This window comes from Labeo rohita, chromosome 7 (genome assembly GCF_022985175.1).
Source record: "Labeo rohita strain BAU-BD-2019 chromosome 7, IGBB_LRoh.1.0, whole genome shotgun sequence".
Classification (NCBI taxonomy): Eukaryota; Metazoa; Chordata; class Actinopteri; order Cypriniformes; family Cyprinidae; genus Labeo; species Labeo rohita.
Window position 1 is genome coordinate 40,345,701 of NC_066875.1, and position 18,732 is coordinate 40,364,432.

General features: G+C 36.3%; 3 protein-coding genes and 1 long non-coding RNA gene across 5 annotated transcripts; 1 reads left to right on the plus strand and 3 right to left on the minus strand.

Annotated features, from left to right (window-relative positions):
- Positions 1–850: 850 nt before the first annotated feature.
- kcnk7 (potassium channel, subfamily K, member 7) lies at positions 851–5,455 on the minus strand. 2 transcript variants are annotated; one of them, XM_051115584.1, is made up of 3 exons: positions 4,992–5,455; positions 2,657–3,052; positions 851–2,269 (listed from the first exon to the last, which is right to left on the minus strand). In XM_051115584.1, exons 1-3 carry the CDS (start codon positions 5,404–5,406, stop codon positions 1,914–1,916), a joined length of 1,167 nt encoding a protein of 388 aa, XP_050971541.1. In that variant the 5' UTR covers positions 5,407–5,455; the 3' UTR covers positions 851–1,913. The 2 variants fall into 2 exon arrangements, with proteins under 2 accessions (XP_050971541.1, XP_050971540.1); XM_051115583.1 differs by having other exon boundaries at positions 4,977–5,455.
- Positions 5,456–6,734: 1,279 nt separating this feature from the next.
- taf6l (TAF6-like RNA polymerase II, p300/CBP-associated factor (PCAF)-associated factor) lies at positions 6,735–13,035 on the minus strand. The gene is made up of 12 exons (XM_051116188.1): positions 12,881–13,035; positions 12,565–12,743; positions 11,993–12,079; positions 11,753–11,903; positions 11,618–11,668; positions 11,259–11,353; positions 10,144–10,218; positions 9,772–9,992; positions 9,528–9,660; positions 9,318–9,446; positions 8,729–9,225; positions 6,735–7,453 (listed from the first exon to the last, which is right to left on the minus strand). The coding sequence occupies exons 2-12, from the start codon at positions 12,709–12,711 to the stop codon at positions 7,114–7,116; spliced, it is 1,926 nt and encodes a 641-aa protein (XP_050972145.1). The 5' UTR covers positions 12,712–12,743; positions 12,881–13,035; the 3' UTR covers positions 6,735–7,113.
- A 574-nt stretch (positions 13,036–13,609) lies between these two features.
- Positions 13,610–14,316, plus strand: LOC127167549 (uncharacterized). The gene is made up of 3 exons (XR_007827998.1): positions 13,610–13,777; positions 13,873–13,961; positions 14,081–14,316. It is a non-coding gene; the product is annotated as an uncharacterized LOC127167549 (long non-coding RNA).
- A 1,868-nt stretch (positions 14,317–16,184) lies between these two features.
- Positions 16,185–18,366, minus strand: cth1 (cysteine three histidine 1). Its single transcript, XM_051113900.1, has 2 exons — positions 18,170–18,366; positions 16,185–17,518 (listed from the first exon to the last, which is right to left on the minus strand). The coding sequence occupies exons 1-2, from the start codon at positions 18,176–18,178 to the stop codon at positions 16,571–16,573; spliced, it is 957 nt and encodes a 318-aa protein (XP_050969857.1). The 5' UTR covers positions 18,179–18,366; the 3' UTR covers positions 16,185–16,570.
- Between the last annotated feature and the right edge of the window lie 366 nt (positions 18,367–18,732).

Below are 18,732 nucleotides of genomic sequence, written 5' to 3' on the forward strand. Positions count from 1 at the left end.
ACATGACCGAAGACCATAATAGATATGACCTCATTGCAAAGTAAGAGGCGGAGTTTGTGAAGTGTGTTTATGTCAGACTGGCAGAGCCGTCAGCGCTGGGCACAGATTCTGAGTCACCGTCCTACACACACACACAGACACACACACACACACACCTGCTTCCTCACTGCTGCATCTATGAAGAACAACATGTCAAACATGAGCATCTCAGTTTGAATAATTTAATTGTAAAAGGCTGCATATGGAAAAAAAACATGATAAATAATTGTTGCTTTTCCTACACTACCATTCCAAAGGTTCAGACATAGTTGACTGAAATTGAAAATCCTGATTGTTAAATTAATTTCAAATTATTAAAATGATTTTGAAGGCAAGTATAAATTGTGTGTTCATTGAATATTTTTACGGAACTAAAATTTGTAGTGTATTTATTTTTTAAATTGACAAATTTGAGCATATAGAAGAAATAGAAAAATCTTTTCCTTAAAAAAAGAAAAAAAGAAAAAATGTGGCTGAGCTGTAATCTAAGGTGGCTACTTTGAAAAAGGCAAAACATAAGACAGTTTTGGACATTTTTGGGTATTATACACAATTTCTTACACCACTATTTACATTATTATATACACTACTATTCAAAATATATTCAAATATTTTATTTATGCATTAAATTTACCAAAAGTGACAAAGACTTTTACATTATTACAAAATATGAGTAATAGCTGCTGAAAATTCAGCTTAACCATCACAGGAATAAATTACATTCCTAAATATATTTTACATTTATTTTAGATTGTAATATTTCACATTATAATATAATATATTATAATATGAAAACATTGTTAAGTGTTTCTTTCATAGCACTTTATCTATTATAGCACTTTATCTAATAGATTTCAATTACATTACATATTGTTAAAGGCCGTTTTCTCAAAATGACAAATTGACTCCTACACTGAGCCATAAATCTCCACTTCAATAGCACTTACACACACCAAACTTTACATTTTTATTTCTGTCTATATCCTGAAGGTTTTTACAGAGGGACTTGTTCATATATATATTTTTGCTTGATTATAGACAACATTTTATTCCCCCCAAAACTGTGAAAATATATTGTTTTCTATCTGTTCTAAGTGTTTTCTGAATTATGGAGTGACAAAAATAAGATTTACTCTGTAAAAACATGACTCTAATATGTCAAAAAATTAAACAAGTATTTTAAAAGTGACTTTATCCAGTGTACTAGAAATTTATACAAATGAGTGCATATTTCATTAAATAGTGCCTCATTTGCATATTTAAACTTAACATTTTAGAAAATTTGAAAATCAATGTAATCAATCAACTGGGTAAGTAAGGCGATAACCATTAGTTTTTTTTGTTTTTTTTTTACCCTATTTACCTGCAGTGTCTTGCCTTAATATACAAGGAATAAGTGTGATTTTAAACCTTGACTACTTATGTATTGGATATTGTTTTTCAAATTTTTAGAATAAATAACACATATATGATGTTAAAATACTTACAGATTACAAATGTATGTGGGCAAATTAAAATTTAAAAAATCCTAATTTAATATGATAAATAAATGAAGTTGATTAAATAAATAAATTAGAAAAGCTTTGTATCGAATGTGTGGACTTAAATTTCAAGATAAATAAATCCAGAAAAAAAAAACTAGAAATATATCATGCATTTAGTAAGTTGACTATATACTTAAAAGAAAAAAAGATATGCTTAAACCAAGTTCTAAATGATAAATAAATAAAGATTTGTATTGACTCAAGCCAAAAAGTATTGAAGAAAACGAACAACAATGAAATGAAATGAACCAATATCGCCACCCAGTGGTCGTCAGCTTCATTCTTGGATATTATTTATTCTTCTTTCAATGTCCAGTTCCATTGTATCAGTTATCTAGTGGAAGTAGACTGACACATATCTGGAGTGGGGGATGGTCTTAGTGAAGAGGGAACATTTTCTTTGCTAGACGCTATGGGTGTCAGGCCAAAGATCGGTGGCAGCTCTATTGTTGGAGTGGCAGGTGAGTCTGAGAAAGCAGGGGAGATGGTGGATATAGGAAGAGAGTAATGAGGTTCCTCCTCTGCACCTGCCATGTCTCCACTGAGCACAAGCTCATCCAAACCCACCCCCTTCAGCTCACCCTGCCGCGGTCCAGCGAAAAAACGCAGAATGCCTTGAACCTGCTGCAGTTCCCAGAAGCTTTCCATAACGACAAGCAAGACAGTCAGTCCAAGCATCAAGTAACCTGAAAAAAGAGGAGCCTAAATAAAAGTTTTCAGCAGTTTTTTGTTTTGGTTTCCACTGCAAACATTTAAGAATGTTTAAACCAAGTATATTTATTTGAGAAGGAAAATTACATAAGATAAGAAGTCATGATTGATTTTTTTTTTTTTTTTTAAACATAAACTGACTTAATGTGATCTTAATGTATCTTAATTTAACGGTATTTGTATTGGAAACATGCCAAAAATACTGAGGAAGATATTCATGATCTTTTTAAGGCTTTATTTGTGGGGGCACAAATCGAAAATTTCATGACCATTTTAAGACCCCAAGAAAACGGTGAATCAAAACAAACCATAAATAAAAAACAACAACATTGAAAACACTAAAAAGAAGTGCTGCAACTTACAGGAGGTTGCAAACTCCAGCCCCTGACGTGCTGCTCGGCTTTGCGTCCTCCCAGGGAGGTAGTCAACAAGTCCTGTCGTGCTAAGTGAGATAAAACAAAAATACAGCGACTCGAGGTAATTCCAGTCGTTCTCCAGCAGGCAGAGGGCACCAGCAGGCAGAAGAAAGAACAATGTCGCTGTGCAAAAGGCCAGAACGCTGCAGTGCAGCAGCGCTGCATGGTTACGAGACAGTCCCCAGAAGACTTGAAGGTTGTGAATAGGGGTGTGTGTTACCCAGGGCAGGAGGGCATGAGTGAGGCTGGACAGCAGCAGCAGGGTAAACGGGATGCCCACAAGACAGTAAACAACACAGAACACACGGCCCTCATCCGAAAGAGGAACAGTGGTGCCGTAACCTGCAAATAAAGAACTGTGTGAAGACATCACACACTTTGGAGGAAGAGGAAGGAAGAGTTTTTGGGACATTCCGTGTCAAATTAACCAAATTTCAGAAACTTTCCTGCTAATATTTTCTCTATAAAAAAGTATAAAATAAAAAGAATACAAAGTATACAAGTATATGAATGCCAAAATATTAAATGTTGTGGATGAATATCTATTTTGTAAAGGGGGTCAAAATGGCAATTTTCACCTGAGAGTCAGTGTCAAATCACAGGGGGGTAAAAATGACTTTGACTTTCAGAAAGATGGCAGTATCATAATGTTATTTTTACATATAGACTGGGAGCTCTATTAATAAAATCTGTTGACTTTAGCTATCTTTGTTGCATTATGTGCCAGTGGTGACCATTCAGAAATGGGGAAATGGCACTTCTCAAGTTTTTACTCCAAAGTAATGCTGAAACTAGAACTGTATCTTATTTCCCTCTATCAAAACAATTGTATATATGCCTGTTTGAGTGTCATAAATATTCTTTTTTTCCAACATTAGCATACTTGTATCTCAAGAAGTATAAAAGTTATCTAATTATGATTTTAGATTCTGGTTCTGAAAAAAAACTTTTCTTTTGAAATCTTCATTTTTAAGGCCCTGCATGGTTTAATCCCAGAGATATTAAGCTCCATGTCCAAATGCATTATCCTTCCCATTTCCAATGGTCAAAAAACAAATGTGGTTGTGCGTTTATCCAGTACAATTTACAAATTTGCTGCTGGAGCCATATTGAAATTTCAATATCTCTGGAACTGAACCATACAGGGCCTTTAAAATGATAATACTAAAAGGAAAGTTTGTTAAGACCCAATATCCAAAAGGGCATTAAGATATCTTTAAGTACTTCTTGACTTACAGACATGCAAACTTTGGAGTGAAAATTTGAAAAGTGCTGTTTCCCCATTTTTGAATGGTCACCATTGGCACATAATGCAACAAAGATTACTAAAGTCAACAGATTTCACTAACAGACCTACCAGTCTCTTTGTAAAAATGACATTACGATGCTGCCATCTTTCCAAAGTCATTTTTACCTCTTGTAATTTGTCACTAAATCTCAGGTGAAAATTGCTATTTTGACCTCCTCTACAAAATAGTGAATTACTCAGTAAATATTTATCCATGACATTTAATATTTTGGCATTCATCGCTATAATTGTATACATTGTATTCTTTTTGGGGACATTAACTAGAAAAAAATTGTATTCTATTTCAGAAGAATTGGCAAAGCAATATATATTTTGATGTACTTTTACTTTAAGTACTAAATAACTCATTAATTAAACTAAAAGTAATAAATAAAAATACATAACCTTACAGATGTATTAAAAATAATAAAAATGACAACATAAAAATACTTAACCTTTTAACTAAAATTAAAGTGAAAAACAAATTTAAAATCTAATGTAAAATATTAACAAAAATTATAACAATATAAAGTATGACAAGTATTAATAAATGGGATAGCCACATTACACTGCATGATACTGACTAGTATACAAAAATTAAAATGTATAATAATATATAACAAAATATATATTTTTAATAACATAATAAATATAAGAAAACCCCAAATATTTAAAATGTATCATTTATTTTAATCTAAAAAGAGAGCTCAAAGACAGTAATAAATAAACTAACCCCACTTTTGATTCCTGGCTGTAAAAAAAAAACATTGTCAGTTGCTTCTACAGTCTGAGCTGTTTATCAAAATATGACATTATACAGACAGTCTCTGACACTTAGACTGTAGTAATAAATTCACAAGTTAAGCAATTAGAATATTAGATAAGGAACTAGAGCGATTATTGAAGGCATGTTTTATTCAGTAAATTCATAGCGGTAGTTTTCGAGCTTAAACGTCCAGCCAACATCTTAATTCCTACCTGACTGCTGCTCACCTGTGGTCGTGAGGAAGGTAATGACGAAAAACAGCGAAGACGTGAAGTCGAAGTTGCATTCATCACCGTCCAGTGTGGCCACGCCGCGTTTACTCGCAGAAAGCACGTTCATCAACAGTTGATCCAAACTGCTCTCCTCAACACATTGGTTATCTGCCAAAAAACGAGCTTTTAGTTCACGGACCTCTTTAACCAGCAAATTCTCCTCAGGTTGCTCCAATATCATCAAAACAACAGCACCGACGACTATGAAGAGGCCATACGCTATCATCATGAACGTAAACGCGTAAACACGTAGAAAAGTCAGGGATTTATCAGCAAAAATAGCCATTTTAAAACTAGTTTTGTTTGTGTATTGCCTTAGTATGGCAGAACGTTGAGAGCTGCAAGTGTAACCAAACCTGGGCTCTGACATGGAGAGTTCAACACCGTGCTGAAAGTTTAATGCAACAGGTCAGCAGACATCTTCGACACCATCTGCCTTCACCTGTTTGGTAAAGCAGAACCTAAACCTAACTTTACAAATTATGAAGCTTCCAACAAATTCACTAGAGATTGCACTTTGTTCCAGTTGTCATTAGATGAAAACTTTATATCTTGAAGGAATAGTTTAAAATACTGAACATCTACTCACCCAGGCATGTTGCTCCAAAACAATGAGATATTCTAGGTAACAAAAATAATGCATTTCTCGAAAAATGTATGGAAAGATACAATCAGTAACTAAGAATCATCCAGCTCCAAAGAACAATAAGCATTATAAAATTACCATAAAAGTAGTCATGCTTTATGTTCCAGTTATAAAGTCCAGTTTTGAGGGGGAAAAAGACTGATATGTTTATATTTCACAATTCTGACTTAACTGGCAATTGCTTATGAAGTCAGAATTACAAGATATAAACTTAAAATTCTGTGGAAAAAAAGTCACAATTGCAAAATCAAGCCATTTAGTCTTGAACCTTAGTCTTTTTGTCCATTTTCAAATAGTTTTGTTTCAAATCAAAGTTTGTAATATTGTAATTCACCTTGTAGCTGGCTGGTTTGGTTCCTGTGGAAGCCCATTTCCGCCACTGAATAAAACATTTAAAGAAGGTATTTGCAACTTTTTATCTCACAGTTCTGACTTTTCTTAGAATTGTGAGGTATACACTTGCAATTGTGAGTTATAAAGTAAAAATTGTGACATATAAACTCACAATTGTGAGTTATAAAGTCAGAATTGCATGATATAAACTTGCAATTGCAAGTCTTCTGGAGCTATATGATAGCTTTGTGGTGAACAGACAGAAATTTGTGTAACTGTACAGAAAAAAGAAAATCATCCTGGTTAACTTCTTTTGTGCACAATCAAAGAATACAGAGCCTCTGAGGGGACGTGGTAATGGAAAAATATGAGATGGGAGAAAAAAAAATATTTTCATTACTCATTATTTCCATCACAAATCTTTTTTTCTTTTATCACCATGTCTCAAAAGATGAATTGTCCCTTTAAAAAGAATGTTTTAGATTAATTAAAATGATTTAAGAACTACTCTCTGGAACAATGCTAATATCTCTTTTTAAAATAATTTTAACAGCTCTTTAGGAGTACTTGCACTGTTTTTGCTAAATTAATTAAAAGGGATCACGGGAAGGGCTATTTAGATTTGACATACAGCTTATTACCAGGCCTAAAAAAGAAACTCACTGGCATTATAAACAGACTGGACCATTTCAACTGAAAATAATAAATTATCTTGTGAGTACATTACATGATGTATTTATTGTTACAGGACTACATCATTACAAACAAAGTTAAACGTAAAAAAAAAGAACAGTCACTTAAACATAAATACTCTAATAAACAAGGCAACTGTACAGCAGTATCTGTTCAGCTTTATCCTGCTGTAAGTACTGTAAATATAAACTCTATTTGGTGTCAGGTTCTATTATACTTTTTGCAGTACATACAGAAATAACTATAACAAAAATCCTGGTTGCTCAAAATAACTTCCTCACAATAATACTTGCCTTGTTTGCATAGAGCATATAGAATTGTTCATCTGGAATTACTAAAATGCAGCCATTCGATGAGATGTCACTGTCAGGTGTTTCTAAATGTCACATACATAGTGCATGGATTTTAAAGCGGCAGGTGAAGCGAGTAATGGGAACACGTCCAGCGGCGCACAGGTTTGCTGATTCTCCCGATGACCGGCAGCTTGTGGGCGTAAGCACGAGGCGGGAGGGTAGTAAGCGGTGGAGTTGGAGTAAAGCTCGTCTGGAAGCGCCGTCCCTGACAGCGTCGCCCCATCTGCCGCCCGCCAATGATGAAAGAGAAAGCAGGAGGTCCAGCCTGAGGCAGCGGGAAACGGGCTTTAGGAAAAATGTCTCGGGACTGGCTGGTGGAACGTCCAGGACGTGACGAAGATGATCTGGAACGTGAGACGGAAGATGAGGAGGAGGAAGAGCGGGCAAGAGATCTGCAGACACAACACAAAAAGAGACCACCAGTGAGAAATGCACTCAACACAACACAACAAAATGTTTAATCAACATATAAAGACCTTTTGCTTATTCGCTAGTTTTAAATGACAAGACTTGCTAATGTAGGATTGGGTCAGTATTACTGACAATGCTTAGGTAAAAAAGGTCAGTATAGTGCATTATTGCCCATCCAGTTTTTCAGCAGCCTTGGTACTGGAAGTATTTTTCCCATTCATTTTCCACATAGGGATTGGATTTGTAAAAAGTCGTTGAAGTCAGTAACCTATGGAAGCCGTTTCCACCACTGAATAAAAAAAATGTTATTGCAATTTCTCTCACTATTTTGACTTTTCTTCTCAGAATTGCATGACACAAACTCGCAATACTGAATTTTTTTCCTCAAAATTGAGCAATATAAACTCACAATTGCGAATTATGAAGTCAGAATTTTTTTGTATCTCGCAATTCTGACTTATTTTTTTAGAATTTTGAGATTTGCGACTTTTTATCTCACAATTCTGACTTTTCTTAGAACTGTGAGGTATACACTCGCAATTCCGAGTTATAAAGTCAATTGTGAGTTATAAAGTCAGAACCGTGACATATAAACTCACAATTGTGAGATACAAATGTGCAATTCTGAGAAATTAAGTCAGAATTGCATGACATAAACTTGCAATTGCGAGTTATAAAGTCACGACTGTGAGACAAATTCAAAAAAAAGATATAAACTCAGAAACTCTTCTCAGAATTGAATGATACAAAATCGCAATAATTACTTTTTTTCTCAAAATTGTGCGACATAAACTTGCAATTGCAAGTTATAAAGTCTGAATTTTTTTTCTCATAGTTGCGAGTTTGTATCTCACAATTCTGACTTATTTCTCAGAATTTTGAGATAAACTCGCAATTGCAAGTTATAGTGTCAAATTTTGAGGGGAAAAAAGTGTTTATATTTCACAATTCTGGCTTAACTGGCAATTGCTTGTTATGAAGTCAGAATTGCAAGATATGAACTCAAAATTCTGAGGAAAAAAAAAAGTCACAACTGTGAGATATATACTTGCAATTGAGAAAAAAAGACAGATTTGTGAGTTTATGTCCTGGAATTCTGCATTTTTTTTTTTTTTTTTTTTTTTTTTTAAATCGAAGGGTGGAAATAGGTTTCCATGACAATCTATTCCCTTTTCTATGGAGAAAATGAATAGGATTTTACATCAATAATCCAACTGTTCCACTCTATTACAAATTTTCAATCATTTGGCTCCTACCTCCCTGGGACGGTAGCAGCCAGACTGGGTGGTTGTGGTTCAGTACGAGGGCTTCCATCTTGTCGTGGGCTTATATTCATACTGGCAGTTAGCTGGGGCATTTTTCGTGTATTCTCAAGATTGGGGGCACCAGTCGCTGGCTCTTTTCTGTTCTCTACCGGTTGGCAGGAACCTGGAGGTGGGCCGCCACCTAGTGGCGGGTCAGTGCTGAAGCGTACAGCTAGACTATCTCCAAAAAAGGAGTAGAGTTCACAATACATGGCAGGAAGAGATACAGGAGTCCACTCTTCCCATGGGCAGCCAGCTCCACCTGCTTGGAGATGGCTTGCAATGCCAAGAGGGGGTTCAGACAGGGGTTCAGGAGGCGGGCTGAGGCCAGGCGAGTTTTCTCTGAAACCAACAGTGCCTGCGGCGGTGCCTGATAGACCAGCACCACCTCCTTCTGCTGCCAAGGTCAGACTGAGTGCCTTCATCTTGAGCAAACGCTCTACCGCCACCTTCAGGGAGGAAAGTAAAGTGGTCACTTGATTATAGAGGTATCTCTCAGCATCCTGAAAAGAAACTTGTGAACTACCAGTCAAAGTCTTACCAGAATGGCTCCATAGACTTTGTGGCCATCTGCTTTCACCTGAGCGTTGGACACAGAGTAATCATCTAACACAGCTTGCAGATTCGCCCAGTAGGCAGGGAGGTGCGGATACAGCACACGTTCAACAGCCTGTGTCAAAACACATGCACAAACAGTGTGACATTTAGGAGTAAAAAGCGTATTTGTGTTTGACGTGCTGCTAGTGTTTACCTTCCAGCCAAGAGCATGCAGACCCACCACAGCTCCATAGTGGGAACAGAGGGGTCTAACCGGATCGGAAAGAACCTTCTGCAGAGACAGAAGGATCTGATGGTACAGCCCACTCACAAGATCACCATGTGTCCTACAAGTCAACATGAGAAAAACTAGTCAGACTAGAGTTACAGAAATTAACAGAACATTTGCAATAAGAGTGTAAAAAGTTTTGTTTTACTGTAGGATGCTAAAGACATACCAGAAGATGTGGCTGAGCAAAAGAGCTGCATAGTCTCTCAGGGTCCAGTGGTCATTGAGGGGGTTGATGGAAGCAGCCAGAGGCTCCAAGATGCAGTACATGACACTAGACACCAGACTGCGCACGTATGAGCCCAGGTACAGGTACGGGTTCTGCACCAAACTCTTCACCATGTGTAGGAGCCTGTTTAACTGGTCCAGATCATGACTTACTGACTTCACCTAAGAAAGCGGGAAAAAGAGAGAATCACAGATCATAATATGGATCAAAGAGCCCAAGGTCATGTAACAAGTTTCACTACTTTTATAATCATTTTAAAAAAGCTAATATTATATTAGTTAATTTTGTACTACGTTGAAAAAGCAAACGTACCCCACTGATGACGTAAACAAAGTAAGGCAGGAGGGCAGCAATCTTTGAATTGGACTGGAGGTCTAACAAAGCCACCTGACAGAAACAGAACAACATTATAATACTAGCAAGAGAAAACAAACATAAGTGCAAGAATTGCAAATAGCCCACCTTGTTGGCAGAGGCTATTTACACTAACTCCTCCAACATGTGATTAAACTAGTCAACATGACAAAAGACATTTGTCAATCATCAGCTCCAGTGGCATAGGTGGTAAAGCACGTCATACTCTTTTTGATGCGATCGACCCGGATTCAAATCCGCGTTTCACATCGGAAAAAGCATTTACTTTTAACAAAAATGAAGGAAATTATCAAAAAGTTGAAAAAGTATTGGGTAGAGTTAGGGAAGGTGTAGGGAGGGCTTTATTGCCCCAATAAGGTGGCATCTATTTAATAATCTGAATTAAAATTATAATTTACACTTATGTTATTATTGCATACTGTTTTATAATGTACTACAATACTGAGGTGCAGATAATTGCCACTATTTGCAATAAGTAGTTTAAATAGCAGAAAATCCTGCTATTTTAACATAGTGTAAATACAGTCTATTGCTATTTGCACTTAATGTAAATAGCCGCTGCCTTTCTTAATGTTTTTGAAAAAAGTCTCTTATGTGCACCAGGGCTGCATTTATTTGATTAAAAATACTGTAAAAACAGTAATATTGTGAAATATTCTTACAATTTAAAATGTACAATTATTTTAATATATTTATTCCTGTGATGGCAAAGCTGATTTTCAGCATCATTACTCCAATCTTCAGAGTCACATAATCTTTCAGAAATCATTCTATTATGCTGATTTAGTGCTCAGACAATATATTATCACATTGGAAACTGTTGTGGTGTGTAATATTTTTCTGGAAACCATGTTACATTTTTTTAGGATTCTTTGATAAATATAAAGTTCAAAAGAATAACATTTATTTGAAACAGAAATCTTGTGTAAAAATGTAAAAGTCTTTGTCACTGTTGATCAATTTAATTCATCCTTGCTGAATAAGATAATTAATTTCTATTAAAAAAAAAACAAAAAAAAAAAACACAAACTTTTGAAAGGTAATGCAAGTACCTTCATGAGATGTGGGTCCTCTCCTAAAATGGCTCGCGTTATTTGTTGGTAATACTTCAGCAGATCCTCTGATAAAGACTGAACGGCAGTGGGCACTAACAAGAGAACACAAGTAAATAACCACAGAATAGAGCTGATTAATATATTGAATATTTACAGCATGTTATTTTGTTTGTGATATAAATGAATATATAACCAACCAACATAGTGCAAAGTTTTTAATGTGCTTTCTTAGATTGATGTTTGTACTGAGTTACAAAAAATAAAATAAAAATAAAAACAAACACAAACAAGCCCTGTTACCGACTGACCTGATAAATCACTTAAAATAAAAACCAATTAAGCTACTTGGGGTTCACCTGTGCCTTGAGGTTCCAGATTGCCTTTTCCATCAAGATATGACACGTGCACTGCCAATGAAACAAAACAGACAACATGTTTTTAAATGCAAGACAGTATTTTTGAATAAATGACACTAATAATACCCGTCGTACCTCGAACCATCGTCTCTGCACAGCCTTTGGGAATGTTAGTAGCAAGTGCCAACTCCACCAGATTTATCTCCCGATCCTCTACAAAGAAAAGCTCTCCTTCCTTTAACGGACGAAACGGTAAGGCGTCTTGCGCACCATAGCCGCAAACCGTCTAGAAAACATACAGCGGGTGTAATGCTGCTCTCCAGATGTTAAAATGTAACAAACTCCACGATGCAAATTCACATTAAAAATAGATACCTCAGTATTGCTCCACCGTAGTGCTCTATTGAAGTCTTCCACACTCAGCTTCCTTCTCTTTGCATGTCTCATGAACTGTGAACTGTTCTGTAGTGGGACAAAGAGATGAAATGTGCAGAGTTTTTAGCACAGTGCTTTAGAGGAATAAAAACGACACCAGAAACAACATCTACAAAATCTTCAGCTGGACCCGTTTATAGACAGTAGCACAAATCAGCACGGCTTTAAAACAATAAACAGGTGCATGTGAGCATCGATCAGCACAACTTTAAAAGAACAAGACATTTACATGTACAAGAGCATGAAATGCATGTCAGAGAATAGTCATCTAAAATAACAGCACAGAAAGAAATAAGACGCATGCATGTATGAGAGCATGCAATGCATGTACAACAACTCAGTAAAAGCCTCTGAATGACAGACGTGAACGTTTGAGTGACTTGAATGGCCTTGCTGAGACAGTAGAACCCTTGAGAACAGCTTGAAGGGAACATTCAGACACAGCCATATACAGGAGCATACAGTTCATGTAAATATATTATATAAGATGAAATAATGAAGTCATATATGACCTGTGTTGCCTCTCTCAGGCGGTAGCACACATCCTCCGCCAGCAGAGCTGCCACCTCCTCGCTGAGCTCCACTCCGGTGCTCTCGGCCATTAGTTTGATGGATTCCCGGGGCACCTCGGCGAAGCGCCGTTCCTCCCTCTCCGTCATCTTTACGTTAGTGAGATCACTAAATAAAGACGCTGTAAATTACATTAAAGATGTAACGTTAGAGCTAAAGCGACGAGGCTGCGCGGCATCAAGCTATTTTCAATTCTCCTCGCTAGGCTGCTTTAGCACGTTTGTAATCAAAAATAGGGCTAAAAATCATGCACCGTACCTTCCTATAGGCGATTAATGACGTATCAGCTCATAAGTACAAGTTACATTATTTTATTATATTTTACCAACGTTATGTGCCTATATTAGCACAAGTAGCTAAGCTCACCAGACTGTTTATACAACACACTGGTGAACTTGGAGGAAGCGTCTGATTGGCTGGAGAGCTCCGCGCATGCGCTTGCATTCTGAGCTCCTTTGATTCACTTTAGCGATTCGAATCTTTTAAATCGGTTCACTAAGCGATCTCTTAAATTAGTAATATATATTACTAATCGAGATAGATAGATAGATAGTTAGATAGATAATCTGACATCTGGAATCTGAGGGTGCATATATGCATATATGATGCCAACTCAACATGTTCTTTATTGCATTTTACTCTTTTAAATAAACAGTTAAATTCACGTTGGTTTGCACTAAATTTTTGATGAGGTAAAAAGAGATTTCTATGACAATTTAAAATATTTAATTAAACCAATAATGTGATTTAACTAATAATAAAATTATAATAAAATAAACTAATTAATAATAATAATAATAATAACAAATCGTTTCAAATTAAACATATTATTTATATTATAAATTAATATAATATTATGTAAATGTTTGCACATAAATCTTTTAAGTTTTGACACATAATTTTATTTGTTAACATAAAAATATACACCCAGGAAGGGTGGATAGAAATGCATTAAACATCTAAATCTCCTTCTTTTAGGCACAAAAATGTTCTGTCCACCGGAGTTCGATGTCGATGGCAGGTATCACGCAAAGCCGGCGACAGTTTGGTCATTAGGGATCCTGCTGTTTGTGATGGTGTGCGGGTCTTATCCAGATGACAAAGACCTGCACATGATCAGTAAGAACGACTGGTCCAACCCTGACCCGTCACAAGGTGAGACAAATAGGATTGACAATTTGAGCTTTAAATATACCGTATATGTAGAGGTATAAGATTAGAGGTATAAGATAAGTATTTTTTTGTAACAGAATGCTGCTGGATAATTTGCTCCTGTCTGCAGCTGGATCCACAGTGGAGAATTATTCTGGAGGAGATGCAGCTCCATGACCGGTTTATGGTACTAAGATTAGAGTTTAAGATTGAATGCTAAATGTTTTTTCATATAATCATCCAAAATGTTTTGTTCTAAATGTAATGTATTTAGATAAATAACACTGATTTTTGTTTTTGTTTCAGGTCATGAAGTAAGACATAGAGATCAATAAAAACCCTGTCATGGCCACTCTTTTGTTTTCTGTTTTCAGTCAGCTTTGTGTCGGGCAGGCTGACATGAGTGGCCTTTTTTCAATCCCTCCACTAGGACAGATACCTTGTATTAAGTATTAAGTTATTTGAATTTGTATTAAGATATTTATCCTATTTATGTGTTACTTTGGACATGTTTCTACTGACTGCTGTAATGAATCCCTGTGTTTTTTTCTGTTTTGGAAAGCTGTGGAAATGCACCAAAAAAAAAAAAAAAAATAAATAAATAATAATAATAATAATAAATCAATAAATAAATCAATAATAATAGCTGTAGTTTCACATTCCCCACTATCCACTCACCCATGACACAAAAGTTTAATGAAGTACACCAATAGTCAAAATGACGTGAAAATAGTAGTATATAAAAAGTATAAAAAGTATATTTTTGTAAAAGCTGATCATATAATATTAAATTATAATATTAATTATAAATAATTAAATGATTTGAATTTTATTGTCAGAAACATAAAAAAATTGAATTACAACGCCGTTAATAAAATGCGGCGTTACTATAATTTATTATAATATTATTATAATTTTATTTTTCAGTTCATATGAATGGATGCGCAACGTACCTGTATTTGACGAAACTCTAGTGTGAAGGCACTTGCCGTCGCTTTGTTTCACATACACGCAAAGAAAGATACAGAGCGAGAGAGTCTTATATACCATACAGAATTGACGCGCTACATGTAAACGATATTCTCTGCTGTATTTTCCTGTCAAGATAATTGAGTTCCTTGGAATTCTTCAGCTTTTAAGAACTGCTCTTTTCTTCTGTAGTCTAGTAGGCGGAACCAGTGCGCAAACGACAATCTCATTGGCTGGCACTCACCGATCATCGTCCCTGTTTTGGTTTTAGCAAATCAGTTCGAGCGAACGCAGACAACTTGATTAATATTCATGAACCCGGCAGCTCATTAATCCTCGGTGCGTTTTATATTGTTATTTGTAGTAGAATTCGTGGTAGTTTTATCTTATCAGCGTTATTTTTAGTTTTTTCCCTTTTTAAAAATAGAAACACTAAATTACAATATCTTAAGAACCACCACCAGTCCTAAGTTCAGTCAACATGACATTCATTCATGCATGGTTATTGCTAAATCATCATAATGTCATATTATAATGCTTGACTGACGCTAAGTGTCAGATATTTAAAAAACTCTGCCATTAAGCTTTATATGTACACATACATAGAGAGAAAGAGATATTAGATATTTAATATTAGCCAGGTGAGTAAACTAAATATTTCATTAAAGTTTAATTAATTACTATTGGATGCATCCAAGTTATGACATTTGTACATTTTAAAAAGTAACAAGCCATTTTCCCTGGTAATAAGTTTTTTGTTTTTTTTTTAAGATGTAACTCAGTTATTACATCAGTTACTATTTGTGAAAACTAATTTAAAAAAAAATTACTAAACTAAAAACTAATTTTTTTTTAAAAGAGCAGCATGCCCAGCACTGCTTAAGATTAAAAGTACTAGGTAGTAGTACTAGGCAGAGTGGAAAAAACTGAATATTCCAATAGTATTTTACAGTTTAGTATTCTACACCCAGTATTTTTACTCCGTACTTAAGCAGTCTTAAAGGCCAAGATACCACATTTTTAATATTAAAAATCTATAGTAACCTGTAATTTCTACAGAAATCCAACACTTTCCGCTGCTGACTGAACCAACCACAATTACTAAATCAAAACAAGACCATACATAAGAACGTAGTTACCAAAATCTTGGGATAAACCAGTGGTCTCAAACTCAATTCCTGGAGGGCCACAGCTCTGCAGAGTTTAGCTCCAACACACAACCACTTGGAAGTTCCTTGTAATCCTGAAGACCTTGATTAACTGGATCAGGTGTTTGATTAGGGTTGGAGTAAAACAGTGCAAAGCTGTGGCCCTCCAGGAATTGAGTTTTAGACCACTGGTCTAAACAGTCAAGTACTTAATTATAAAAACTGGAGTTTAGACAAAGCATTCAGAGGTCTACGTACACATCATTGCTAGAGAAAACCCACAACACATTCAATCCTTTTAGGAGGTTTTATTGAGATCCAAGGATGCTGATGTTTCTAAAAATAATTTAAAAAGTCATTTAGTTTAAAACTCTATAAGTTAGAAACATTCATAGTCAAATCCTTCATATATACACACCAGTAAAATAAAAGTCTCAATTTACACTTAAGGGGCTTCATTCAGTCCGTCTAAAATAAGTGGCCTCAAGTACAAGACAGACTTGAATTAAGAAGATAAAAGCAAACATTTGAGAATCAGTCTCAAAAGGCAGTAAACAAGTTGCAAAGAGACACTGTACACAACTACTAAATAAAAACAAGGTTAAATACAGATTCAGCACAGTACAGTCACAGTTAAAGCTTTTAGAAGTTAGCTTTCGGGATCATCCTGCCACAGACTTCACGACAAAAGTGGCTTATCCAGATCATCATGTGGACCAGCATTGGCAGCGTTCTCCAACTGTTGGAGCCGAAGGGCCAAAGGGAGCAGCAGGTCATTCAGATGCTGGCTGCTGAAGGTGAACGCGTTGTTGGCCACTGCTTCTACTGACGGTGGTGTGACCGGACCAGACCCATCAGGGAACACCGGCGAAGCTAGAGCAGATGGAGGGGACGAGGACGGTGGAGATGGTGAAGAGCACGTATCCGACGCAGGCGAGAGAGATCCCCCATTGGTCATCTGATGAGGCCAGGATGTGTGGTTCGAGTTAAGACCTTTGATCGTGTTGGGCAGCCCATGTTGGAACCGACAACGGGTGCCATAGAGACAGAAACCAAAAGCGCTGAAAGTGCGACAGAGGGCACCACGAGGCTTCCACTCTTGGGATTGTGACGTAGGTTGCCAGGTTCGCTCTTCCTCTCCACTGTCTGATTCAGAGCCTCCCTCGACGTGCAGGAAGTGGCATCTGGTACCGAAGGGGCATACCCCAAACGCACGATAGGTACGGCAGGGCACGTTCTTGCGCCAGGGACGGACGGGCCTCTGTTCTTTAAGGTTGTGCACGAAGAGACAACGTGTGCCATAAACACAGTACCCAGCGGTGTGGTAGGTACGACACAGCTCGGTTTTGTACTTGGGGTGACGGGAGGGTACGTGGAGATCGTGGAGGCCGTGGGCGAACTGGCAGCGTTCGGCATACTTGCAGGTACCCGTCTCAGCATAACGGCTGCACAGTTCCGTCTTGTAACGGGTCGAGCAGAGCCATTGCGTCATTGGGGGAGACGGAGACTCAACCAGAGGAAGCAAGGCCTCAGCAAGAGACAGTTTTCTACTTCCTACACCCTCCTCAGGGAAGAAAGCCTCATTCTGGCCTTCAGTGGGGAACAGGAACAGGTCATCTTGACTGGTCTGGAAAGATATAAACAATAATCCTTTAGGACTTGAGGGGGGAGATAAACATTAAATAATACTATATAATATATTATAATATAATATAATATAATATAATATAATATAATATAAACCATTAAAAAAAAAAAAAAAAAAAAAAAAAAAAAAAAAAGTAGTAATAATAATAATAATAATAATAATAATAATAATAATAATAATAATGATGATAAAATACATAAAATATAAACTAACACCAAGGAACAGTAGTAGCAACCTTTTATTTTAATCTAGCATTTTATTTTGTTTGTAATTAATTTTAACCCATTTATTTATTTTTTTTTTTAATTTTAATTATAATAAATAATAAAATTTTTTTTTAGTTTTATTTTTTTTTCTCTTTAATTAATGGTTTCATTCATTCGTTTACTTTTTGAGTTTAATTTATTTTCCTACAAACCTTAAGAATCTCTTTTTTAAAAAAAAACAAAAAAAAACAAAGACAAATTATCACTTTACAGATCACTAGAAAACGTAGAACACTAGTTTTTAGTAAACACTTTAGTGACCGGTAAGAAAAAGTTTTTCACTACTTAACGTTAGTTATCTTTAAGACATACTCGACACAGGTTCCCAAAAAGAGCGTGAAAAGATAAGACAAAACCAGCTTACCTCAAACATCACTGTGGTTTTAGACTGCTTCACAACACTCAACAAAACGGGGTCGTTTAAAAATTGACGCTAAAGCACCAAAAAAACACCCGCTAAACTCCGGACAAACACTTGGCTCCGCTGCCCTATCCCAGGTGAAAGACGCGAACTACACCCTGTGCCTGGCAAGTCCCACGTACCGACAACTGCTCGCCCTGTTGTTTTAAAGCTGATCCGGATTCCGTTCCCGCGTTCCCTTTAAAATAGGAATCAGCTGTGAAGCGTGAACGTTCGAATCAGCCAATCAGGTTTGCAGTAGGTGACCGTCAATCTAATTTGGAAGCAGTCTGAACTGATGACGCTTTTGTCTGTATGGGTGTTTTGAATTTGATCAAATTGGGATATTGCCGTTGACTTGTAGGCTCTACTGGAATAAACATTTGACAAGTAGCTTGTTAGCCGACTTCAAAAGGACGAACACCGAATATACACACAGGCCCATCCTGTATTAATTACCGCGTCACACCTCGAGTTGTTAATTGAGCGCTCGTCTGTGAAGTGCAGATCGGAGTCTTTGTCTTATG